This window comes from Manis pentadactyla, chromosome 4, assembly GCF_030020395.1.
Source record: "Manis pentadactyla isolate mManPen7 chromosome 4, mManPen7.hap1, whole genome shotgun sequence".
Lineage (NCBI taxonomy): Eukaryota > Metazoa > Chordata > Mammalia > Pholidota > Manidae > Manis > Manis pentadactyla.
The window spans coordinates 150,805,616-150,817,737 of record NC_080022.1 but is presented as its reverse complement, the minus strand read 5'-3'; the positions used below and the strand labels follow the sequence as shown (position 1 = coordinate 150,817,737).

General features: G+C 46.1%; 1 protein-coding gene across 4 annotated transcripts in view; it reads left to right on the top strand.

Moving 5' to 3' along the window:
- UNC45B (unc-45 myosin chaperone B) overlaps positions 1-7,095 on the top strand; it is a 28,276-nt gene extending 21,181 nt beyond the window's left edge. For all 4 annotated transcript variants that reach the window (XM_036911001.2, XM_036911000.2, XM_057501186.1 and 1 more), the window contains exons 16-20: positions 423-536; positions 860-975; positions 1,816-1,933; positions 4,063-4,218; positions 6,369-7,095. In XM_036911001.2, coding sequence (XP_036766896.2) covers positions 423-536; positions 860-975; positions 1,816-1,933; positions 4,063-4,218; positions 6,369-6,629 — 765 coding nt within the window. In that variant the 3' untranslated portion in view covers positions 6,630-7,095. The remainder of the gene's footprint in view (positions 1-422; positions 537-859; positions 976-1,815; positions 1,934-4,062; positions 4,219-6,368) is intronic.
- Positions 7,096-12,122: the final 5,027 nt, after the last annotated feature.

The window sequence follows — 12,122 nt, the reverse complement described above, 5'->3', positions numbered from 1 at the left end:
CCAAAGTCTCCTCCTCTGTAAAATGGAGGGGAAACTCACACAGTTACTTTGCAGAATGTCACAAGCATTAAAGGAAATTCACTTAAAGTACTGGCTCAGAGTAAGGGCTCAATAAATGGCTGCTGTTAGGATTGGGGTTGACTTAGGCAGAAAGTAAAAACATCACTATATTGATCTATATATTTTCCCAAAAGACAAATGAACAGATGAATGGGTTGGGGAGAACAGGTGAAGACCTTGATGTGTACTCAGAGGTAGGGGGAGTGAATCCAGAATTAAGTATTTAATTGTTTTCCCAAGCATTGATTATTCTGCAGTCATTCTGAACTTCTGAGGAACAGACAGCGGCTGGAGCTCCCGGGAGGACGGGGCGAGGGGCCTCTGGGTGCCTGTGGCCAAGGAGTGACTGTGCCCTCTTGCAGGCGCTGATTCCCCTGGCTTTGGAGGGCACAGACGTGGGCAAGGTGAAGGCAGCCCACGCCCTGGCAAAGATCGCTGCAGTCTCCAATCCGGACACCGCCTTTCCCGGGGAGCGGGTGGGTGTCTGCGTGGGTGGGGCGGGGCGATGGGAAGGTCTCCTCTGCTCCTGGGGAGCGTGGCACAGGGAGGGCAAAGCGTTGGAGGTGCGTGGGCTCCAGGCCTGGCTCAGCCTCTGACTAACAGGGCTGTGCTCTCGGAATCTCTGTTACCTCATCCGCAAAGTACAGGAAATGATCCTGCCTCTCAGGACCATTGTGAAGACTGGGTCAAAACAGGGGTGGGCCAGTGCTTTGGCAGTTCTAAGACTGGGCACTTACAAATGTTAGGGACTGAGGAGCATGGCCTCCCCCTGACCTGTGCCTTGACCCCGCCGCTGCAGGTGTATGAGGTGGTGCGGCCCCTCGTGAGCCTCCTGGACACACAGAGGGACGGCATCCAGAACTACGAGGCTCTCCTAGGCCTCACCAACCTGTCCGGGCGGAGTGATAAACTGCGGTGAGGCTTCGGAGTGCGGAGGGAGCCGGGTCGAGAAAGGTGTCCCCGAGTGTTTGGTGGAAGCTCACATGCGCTGTGGCTGCCTCAGAGGGCAGGATCAAAGGCAGGGGCAGAGGACCAGGGGCAGAGGGTGGTGGAGGGATCTGAGTTAGCACTTGTAAAAACCACCTAGTGAGTGTGTATGAAGCCAAAGGAGACTGTAAAGCCACTTCTTTCTGCAGTAGTAAAAAAATATCCAGGTGGATAGGTGGGGATGAAGGCTGTTCCTTCTCGGAAGCACAGGGATGGTGGAGTGTATTGGGTTGAGATTCTTTTGGTTGCAAGTGGCAGAAAACTCAGCTCCAAATGGTTTAAGCATAAAGGAAATCTAATGACTTACCTAAGTAAAAAATGTGGAGTAATGCAGATTCAGGCATGGCCTGACGCAGGGCTTACAAAGCTGGCCCAGGTCTGACTTCTCTCCACTTCTCCTGCCTGTGTTGCCTTAATTTTCAGATGAGCTTTCGCCACTTTCGTGATCGCAGGGATTGCTCCAAACCCCTTCATATCCAACAGGAAGGAGAGAGAAATTCTCTTCCTTAGCAGTGATGCAAAGGAATCTCCAGCTGGGTGACATGTTCATCCCAGACCCCATCCCCATGGCCAGGATGCTATACTGCATCATTTAGTTTCTGCCCCTTGGTTCCCCTTCTGGAACCTGGGCAGGATCCAAACTTTACTAGCTGAGGGTGTGGGTGGGCCACCACTAGGATGGTAGAATGACCCCTGGGTGGCCAAAAAGCACACATGCTCCCTACAGAGTACTCAGTGGCCTCTCTTCTTCCACCCCTCACACCCTAGGCAGAAGATCTTTAAGGAGAAGGCCTTGCCAAACATTGAGAACTACATGTTTGAGAATCATGACCAGTTGCGGCAGGCAGCCACGGAGTGTATGTGCAACATGGTGTTGAACAAGGAGGTGAGGGGGCTCAGAATGGGATAAGGGCTCAGGATGCAGACAGGGAGTGGTCAAGGCATGGAGAGTCAGGCCAGCGGTCAGGGCCTGGTGTGAGCCTGGTGGCCAGGAGAATAATATTAAGGTAGCATTTTGCCAGAGAACCCAGGAATCATTGAATCTTTTCTAGATTACAGCTCCCCTCCCTGTAGGGACCCTGGAAGGAATTTGCACAAAGGAGGCAAAGGAAAACACAAAAAACAGTATTATTAAAGCTGGGGCTTTGACTTCAACACTTGGGCTGAATGAGGTGGAAGATACCATTTTTCTAAGTTTTTAGTTCTAATCAATCTCATAGCAAAGTAGGATATGAGATTAGGGCCTCTTAGAGGTCAAAAGAGGTTAGACCACTTGCATTTACTGAAGCTCTACATATATAAACAAGATGAAGAAATGTAAAACCAGTTACAAACAATTGTAGAATTTAAAAAATGTTAACATTTAATGAACTATCACTGTTTCCATAGAAGTTGCAAGGACTGCAATTGTGCTCTTCACAGAATCATTACGGGATTTATTAAAACAAAATGAATTCAGAACATGTCAATGGCCTCCTGGTCCAGTAATGGGATAAATTATAGCTATGTGATGAATGAATGTCTTCTTTCCATCCTGCCAGAATAGTGCTGTGCCTGTCGGTATGACCCCATCAGAAGTAACAACAGGGTCAAAATTGGAGGCTCTTCACAAACATGTAGGGCCCAGTGTGAGACCCACCAGGTTTCCCCTCAACTCTTAACTCTTCCCTCTCAACTCAAGTCTTGGGTCTTCTTGCTATTACAGAAGGAAAACCTGACCCATGAAAGCCTGTTAAAGGCTTTCCACAAAAAAAAAAAGCTAAACAGAGTCTACCAGGCTGGCATAGGAGCCTGGTAGTCACGTGGGAGGAGAAAGTGTGTCCAAAGAAAGGGAGGAGGCAGACAGTCAGAGCGGGGAGCAGCCTTCCCCCTGGGAGCAGCAGCTGCTACAATAACCAAAATAAAAACTACTCAGTGGTCCCAACAGGGTAGACATTCATTTCTTGCTCACATCTGGATTGGGTGGCTCATTTCCAAGCAAAGGCTTGAGGACCCAGGATTCTTTGATCATCAAGAACTATCTCAAAAAAAACAAAAAGGAACTCTCTCTCTCTGCCACCTTGGAATCAGTCTCCATTTTCCATTCAGATGGTGAATGGGGAGCAAGACCATGGGAGAGGTGGCCTGGAAGCGGCCTGCATCGCCTCTGCTCACGTTCTGTGACAAAGGCTGGTTCACGGCCATGTGTCGGTGTGAGAGGTGGGGTTGGCCTTTTGGGATAGTTGCTTCCCACTCAAAACTGCCCCATGAGTGGGAGCTGCATGGACCATCTCTCCATCTCCACCTTTCTCTCTCCTCGAGGGTCACCGCTCCAGCTTCAGGGAGATGCAGGTGGGGGGTCAGAACCTGGGCAGCTGTGACCTTTGACCCCTATCAGAGCTCCACTTCTCAGAAACCCAACAAAATGCCCTTAAACTTAACCAAGCAAATTTTAACATAGAGCAGAGGGGTGCGGGGTTAGTGTGCTCTGAGCTGGGCCTGGGCCCTGGGAGGCTCTTCTGGCTTTCTGGTTCTTGGGAAGCCTCATCCCTCACCTGGTGAATGGTACAGCATCACTTTAATACCAAGTATAAACCACTCGGTGTCCCCTGCTCCTGCCAAGCCCCTGGGCCTTCAGGACTGCAAAGTCACTTCACGGCAGACCCCAAAGGCCCATCTGCTGTGGGAAAATCATTCCAGGCTTCCCCAAAGGGGAGTGAAACATGGCTTTTGAGGCAACATCTGCTCTTTGGGAACCCATGCCTGCCCTTTCCCCTGGTGTGGATAGCTGAATGCAAGCAGAGGAGGTGGTGCATGCTGTACAGGGAGGCCCTTATTCTCTTTAAGCTTTTAGCTGGAGGAGTTTGTAGCCCCTTCACCCAGCTAATCAGAGAAGACTTCATGGGGGAGGTGGCAAGGCTCAAAGGAAACTGAGGGATCTTGCGTCAGAAACCCACAGCTTCAGATGCATCTTTCCCTCTCCAGGCTGGGCAGGTGGGGGCCTTTTTCTCTGAGCCATGGACCTGCCTCCCATAGGTACAGGAGAGGTTCCTGGCTGATGGGAATGACAGGCTGAAGCTGGTGGTGCTGCTCTGCGGGGAAGATGACGACAAGGTGCAGAATGCGGCTGCAGGGGCCCTGGCCATGCTGACAGCAGCTCATTCGAAGCTGTGCCTCAAGATGACCCACGTGGTGAGAGCAGGCGCTGGGAGCAGGAAAGGGTGGTTTGGCTGTAGGGGGTCCCCACCCAGAGCACGGTGTCCTGTATTGCTGGGGGGATGCCGGACCCTGTGGGAACCCTTCCCAGCTCTCTGAGTGTCTGTTCTCACCACCTAAAGAGAGGACGAGAGCCTTAGTCCTTGGCCCCATATATTCGTTATTTGGACTCCTAAGTGTGCTGATTCAGATCCTCCCACTGGAGGCTCACCCATTGCCTCTCATGGTCCTTATGCCTCATTACCTAATAATAATAATAATAATGATGATAAGAACAACATGAACTGCTGTGGAGCCCCCCGAGCTCCACCGAAAAAGCACGGCGGTGGTCAGGTAGCACAGGGAGCTCGTGGTTTGGTGAAGAGGCAGCAGATTCTCTTAAGTGAACACAATGATCAGATCCTTTGCTGAGACTCAGGCCATCTCAACAGGTGCAATGGGAGTGATAGTTACACAGTCACAGATAAACTTTCTTTATTTCACCACAATGAACTTAGTTCACAGGCATCATCTCCATACACGAAAAAAATGTAAATGTCCCAATTCACAGTTTTCAAGTCTGCTTTTAAGGCAGCTTTTCTAGATAGTTTAGGAGTGTGTGCGAGCGTGCATGTTCTCTGAGTCCCACGGGGCCTTGTGCTGCCCTGGCACCAGGGGAGGGGCTCTCCCAGGTGTAGCACATCCTGCTTGGTCCTTGGGCTTCTGCACTTTCCATAGGCAAGCTTCTCAGGACTGTAGAGTGAGTAAGAGTCACCTGGAGGGCTGGTTAAAACACTTTGCCCAGATATTCTCATTGTGTAGATCAGAGGTGGGATGCTTCCAGCCTGGGGACCACCCAGAAACTTCTGCCCTAAAGCAGCCCATGGTGAAGTGACTGGTCACACAACTCTGGTGAACAGGCTCCCGCAGGGTGCTCTGTATCTCTTCCACTCACTTGCTCCAGGCATGCTCGAAGTGTTCACACCCACCTGGCATTCCCAAAACCCTGTGGGGTGCATGGTTATTGGTTATTATTATCCCTGTTTACCAAGGAGGAGATCGAGTGCAGAAAAGTAACTAGCCCAAAGCCCCATGATCGAGTAGTTGGGAAGGGGTTGGAATCCTTCAGGATTGCCGATTCACCCCTGGCCGCTTCTTCCTTCTTCCCAAAGGGCTCAGAAATCTTAGCTGCATTCCTGTCCCAGGGAGTGATGGGCGCTGGACCCATTATCAGTTACCTGTGAGCATTAAATCTTCCCCTGAGCCTCACCACAGCAAGCTGAATTTTCATCTCCTTTTCTTGTGTTAGGAGATTCAGTGAAGAATTTACAAAATTCTGCTCAGAAGCTCAGAAGCCAGTAATTGGCCTTTCTTCCCCTCTGTGTCTGCCTCCCCATCTGAGAGCAGTGTCTGTAGAGAGCTATCCCCACTGACAAATGGAGGGTGAGAGCAAGGTTATGAAGAAGCAAAGGGGAATCTTTGGATTAGTGCCTTAAACCATCGCCCCTGTTCACTTGTGTCTGTTGAACTCTTACTGTGCTCCGGCCCTCATGCTGAGCTCTTTCCATGTGTCATACCATTAAATCATCACAATGTTAAGAGGTAGGCATAGCAGATGACAGAGGTGGCTCTGAGGCGTGGAGAGCTCATACCTGGAGCTCATGTCTCTAAGTGCACCTGGATTGGTAGAAGCAGGCATTGTCTATGTGCCCAGGGTTAGAATCCTCCTTTCTGAACACCCTCCAACCTCATTTCACTCAGGCATGCACTGGGCCTGTACCTTTGCTTCTCAAGATACTTAAAGAATAAATGGATGGGTGGTAATATTCTTTACTATTTCCAGATGTAGGAGCATAGCTAAATCACTTCCCCTACACTTGTAAAATGAAAGAGATTGGGTTATTACAAGATCCCTCTAGTTCTCTGATTGCCTTGGTACTGGTAATGAGATGAGCATCAGACAGCTAGTCCCCGAGGCTCCAGTAGGCATGTGTGGAGTACCATACAGATAAGCAGGTATGTGTTTGCCCTTTCAGAGCCCAGAATCTGGGCCTGGCCAATGCCTTCTGTTAATTTCGTCTGAAGCCTTCTATGTCTGTCTCCCCACTGATTCCTCCCATCTTTCCTTCCCCTCCTCTCCACTACAGACCACTCAGTGGCTGGAGATCCTACAGAGGCTTTGCCTGCATGACCGGCTGTCAGTTCAGCACCGGGGCCTGGTCATTGCCTACAACCTGCTCGCTGCTGATGTTGAGCTGGCCAAGAAGCTGGTGGAGAGCGAGCTGCTGGAGATCCTGACTGTGGTGGGCAAGCAAGAGCCGGACGAGAAGAAGGCAGCAGTGGTTCAGACAGCCCGGGAGTGTCTCATCAAGTGCATGGACTATGGCTTCATTAAACCAGTGTCGTAGAGGCCCAGAGGGATGCTGGGGCTGGTTCTGAACTGTGCAGAGTCCTGAGCTGGACTCTCCCCAAGTGTCGGTTCCACTAGGGATCATAGCAGGGACAGTGAAGTCTCTGTGTAGGAGGAAGACTTGGTTGCTCCCTGGTTGTGAACCCTTCCCTTTGCCCTAGGAAAGTTTGGATGTTCCATTGTCTCTCTTGCTCCTTGTCTCAGATCTGTCATGGTCCAGAAATTCCTAGAGTACCTTTCATCTAGAATTTGGAAGACAGATTGGATGATCCTTTCTGTACCCATTCCAAAGGCCAGGATGATGGGCTGAAGTGCTTTGTATTTTAAAAAATGGTTTGTGTGGTAAGGGTGAACCTAACAGATGTGTGACTACAAAGGTTAGTGCTGCTGTATCTGGATGTGGGTCTGTGTGATTTCCATACTGTCACTGGCATGGTATTTGAATAAAGCTGCCTAGAACTGCATATTTCAGTGGCAGTGCCCTGTCTCAGCACTGTGCGTATTCCCATCACTCAACTGTGATGGAAACACAGCTGATGTTCAACAGTGTGATGTGATTTTTGCAGTTTGCTTGGGAAAATCTTCCAAGCAACATGGACATGATAAATATGAATAAGATCAACTCAAAGCACTTTAAGTTAAAGAAAAATTCCTGGTTCATATGTCTTACCTATCCAAGGAAAGGTTGACATTATTAGATCCAGGGGTTCAAGTGCTGTCACCAATATTTTTTTTTCTGTGTGAGTGTCTTTATTTCTCTCTCATCTCTCCCTGTATATTGGATTTGATTTCCTCTGGGTAGACCTTATTTTCTGGCAGGCTCTCTCCATGTGGAAGGAAAGATAGTCCCTGGAAGCTCCAGACTTACATAGTTGCTATTGTTCATAATTATGGTTCAATAAGCCAGCAAAATTCGCAGGGACAACTCTCATAGGTCTAGCTTACATCACATTTGTATTTATCACATTAAAAAATTTTTTTAATTGTTATTTTAATAGATACAGGAAAAACTGTTGATAAAATTAAACAAATTTGACTGGATCTATACTGTTGGAACTCAACCAAGAATTAGGAGAAGTGCAAATTGTAGCACTCCAAAATCTTACAACCACAGACTATCTACCGTTAAAAGAACATAAGGGATGTGAACAGTTCCCAGGAATGGGTTGTTTCAATTTGTCTGATTTCTCTCAGACTGTTCAAGTACAGTTGGACAATATCCATCATATCATAGATAAATTTTCACAAATGCCTAGGATGCCTAACTGGTTTTCTTGATTTCACTGGAGATGGCTGGTAATTATAGAACTGCTTTGGTTATGTAACTGTATTCCTATTATGTTAATGTGTGTGTGCAATTTAATTAGTAGTTTAAAACCTATACATGCTGAAGTTACTCTACAAGAAGATATGTCAAAGAAATAATCAATCTTCCCATGTTTTCTTCCGCCTGCTACTTCTATAGCTTTTCTTCTTCCTTCCTAATTACAACCCTTAAATAGAATTCGTGCCTCATATCGAATTTACCGAGTATCATAATTCCTCCAAGTGGTAAAGATACCTCAAGACAAATGCTGGGCATAGAAGCCACAGGGCATAAATCTGCAAAGAAGTAAAAAGCTAACCTTTTCAAACAATATGGCTTCTCTCTCACTTCCCAACTTTACATTTCCCTGTATGGCCCCGGAAGATGACTGGTTAGCCAGAGACGGGTAAGATTCCTCAAGGGAGGAACAACCTAAGACAGGCACAGTCGCAGGGGGGCCATCAGGTGAGAAATTGGGGATCAACAGAGGTGAGGCTTAGAACCTCACCCCCCCTGTTTTGAGAGAAATCTTCTGCATCCGTGGATGTTTTATTGCCCTTGTCTAGCTTGGATTAACACATAGTCTACAGGCACACACCTGATCATCTACATTTGCTCTCTTACAACACTAAACTATGTTTTCTACCTTTATCTTGCATCTACCTACCACTTCAGCATTTTATTAAAAATAAAAATAATAATAATAATAAAGGGAGAAATGTGGGATCCACATATAAATCAAGTATAAAAATCAAATGAATATTCATATTTGACCTGATTGTTTATAGTTCATAATGCATGATCAAAACCGAAAATTTCTGTGATGACTGCCCTTGTACTGTTCACCATGTAAGAACTTATTCACTATGTAAGAATTTGTTCTCCATGTAAGAACTTGTTCGTTATGCTTCAGAAGATTGGAGACTGACGAGAAGTAGGCTTGGGGTGGATTAATGATTGTGCATGAGCATTGACTCCCCTATACAGAACTTTATTGTTGTTAACAACCATTTGATCAATAAATATGAGAGATGCCCTCTCAAAAAAAAAAATCAAGTGAATAATCATACATTATATTTGACGTGATTGTTTATAATTTAAGGTTTGTAGTTAAAACAGAAACAGTTTCTATGATATGAATGCCCTTGCATTGTTCACCATGTAAGAACTTGTTTAGTCCCTGCAGTAGTGGAGTCATAAAAACCTGTGTAGCATATGTAAGGGAGATTTTGGTATCCACACGGAAGAAAGAGAAATGTAGATAAGAAGGAGAAATTTAGTTTGCTGCCTACTGTGCCCTATAAAGGGGTATAAAGTGAAGATATGAGTTTATGATTTTAGATTGATTATAAATTTATTAAAGCCTCTAAGAATATTTTTGTGGGAAAGAATCCTAGCTAACTGTGGCACTAGGTGACCTGTATTTCACTGATAGACTCCATAGTCGCTGTTACATACTGCACGCTCCTACGGTCACATGCACTTCTTAGAAACTGCGTTGCATAGAAACGTAAAACACAATAGAGTACATGTTGACAAGAAAAGTTTTGGTCAAGGAACAGAAAAACAATCACCTGTCTAACACTTGACCAACCATGAATAGATTAGAAAGTAAAAGAAAGAAAAAAGCTTGCCTATACTTATTAACCAACTGCCTATACTAATTAATCATCAGAAAAATAAAAAATAATCATACCCTTGTGCAAAATGGTATAAATAAAGCTGTCATTGACACTTTGTCGAGAGACCACCTCCAAAAAAAAAAAAAATTAAACATTCAGTAAACTAAAAGTAGATTTCCTTAGTCTGATAAAAGTTATCTGTATAAAATTTACAGCCAATATCATACTTAACAATCTGCCTGAGATTAAGAATGAGACGATACTACTTGCTATTACCAACTCTACTTGACTTTGCACTGCAGGGTCTAGCTACAGCAGCAAGGCAACAAAAGGAAATTAGAAACATAAAGATTGAAAACTGAGAAACAAAACTTTCAAATTATTTACACAACAGGATGGTACATGTATACAATCTCAAAAAATCTGCAGATAAACTCTTAGAAATAATAAGTGAACTTAGATACAAGGTCAGTTTACAAAAATCAATTGTATTTCTGTATACTTGTAACGAACAATTAGGAAATTAAAATTTAATACATGATACGATTTATAATAACATAAAACACATCAAGTGGTTAGGAATAAATCATGAAAGATGTTGAAGGACTTTACACAGAAAACTATAAAACATCCTGAGAAACAAAAGAAAACTTACATAAATGAGAGATATTATCATGTTCATTGGCTGGACAACTCAACATTTTAGAGAATGTAATTATCCTCAAATTGACATATAAATTCCATGAAATACCAATCAAACTGTGAGGCTTTTGGAAGAGACCGAGAGCTTGTTTCTAAAATGTATATGAAAATGCAAAAAGTCAAGAATAGCAACGAATATTTTAAAGAATAAAGTTGGAGCAAACTGATTGAACAGATACTTCAAATGAGGCCAGTAAGTGTATGAAAAGATGCTCAGCTTTACTAGTTATCAGAAAGGTGGAAAATAAAAGTATTATGAGAAGGCACTATAAACCCGTCAGAATGGCTATTAAAAACACTGACAAAAACAAGTGTTGGTGTGAATGTGCAGTAACTGGAACACTCATACACTGAAATGAGAATGTAGATTGCTACAGCCACTTAGGAAAATATATTTGGTATACACACTAAAATTGTCCATAGGCATAGCCAGCCTCTCCAAGGTACACAGCCAACAGAATATGTACTTTCATGCACCAAAAAACATGTATAACAGAGAGAACATTGTTCATCACAGCATCCAAGTGGAAATAACCCCAGTCTCTACAGAAAATGGGTAAATCAGTGTTGATACACCAGTGTGAGTGAACAAACTACTGCTACATACAATATAGAGCTAACGACTTAATATTCAGTGAAAGAAGCTGTACCTAAAAATGTACTGTATAGTGATTCCATTTATGTAGCTTCAAAACTAGGCAGGACTACCCTCTGATATTACAGGTCAGGATACTATTTACTTGTAGGGAGAAGGGAGTGCACAGTGATGGGGAGGGGCCCACAGAGCGTCTAATTTTTGGCCTGGGAGTGTTCACTTTCATCAAGCTTATTGTTTGTGCACTTTTCTGTATAATGCTTTTTTAAAGACTTAGTTTAAAAAGTATCCTTGTCTTAGAATGTGAGGATTACATAAAAGAATGGATCTAAAGCACCTGGTTCTGAGTATAACGAATGGTTGATATTCGTTAGTTCCCTTCCTTTAATCCGTTTTATATTTTCCGTTCCTCATGGCAGCGTTGCAATACGATTACCAGAATGAGCTTCCCTATTCGTGGATCTGTAACTCCACGAATCACTTTAGGGGGACAGGGGACTGGCGAGGAAGCGCAGTTCATATTTGCAAATCTCCCCAAGAAATGGGGGCCATCTGGCCTCGGTGTGTTTAGGAAACTAAGGGTTCTGGGCAGGAAAGCGGGCACTGGTGAAACGGAGAGTCTTCTATACACCAAGGTTCCAGGGAGGGGCGCCGGTTGACAGCGCAGTTGAATCCGGGAATGGACTAACTCCCGGGGGGCTGCCCCCGCAGACTCCCAGGAGCTGCGGGTTCGAGTCATCTGTCGGTGCAGCCTGTTCCTGGCGCCCTTCTCCTTCGTGGGCTGGTGGAGCGTCCAGCAGGGCCCCTGGAGCGGAGGCTGGCACGCTGCCAGTGTTCAGCAACTATTCGCTCGCTTTTGTTTTCTCTGAACTCCAACACCAGCACCCGTCACCACTCAGAGCCAAATTCCAGCGCCCTGGTGGGGCTAAGAAACTCTGCCTTAGACGCATGCGCTTTAAGAGTCTCAGCCAGAAGAAATGAAGAGCGGGAAGCATACCTCTGCAGAAGCCGAGGCTCGGTTTCCTTCCTCATTCTCCCCGCTCGGCGCACACTTCCACCTCCCCGGGGCGGGGACTGCGAAGCTGAGCCCGCCAAATGGGCGCGCGCCGGCTGGGAGCGCGCTCCGGCGCGAGAGCGCGCGGGATGCGGAGCGTGTGCGCGACGGCGCAGGGTGTGGGAAGCCCCCGGGCCACGCGCCACAGCCGCCGCTGTCGCCCTTCCAGCCGACGGCCCTGCAGGGACTTCCCCGGAAAAGCGCGCGTGGCG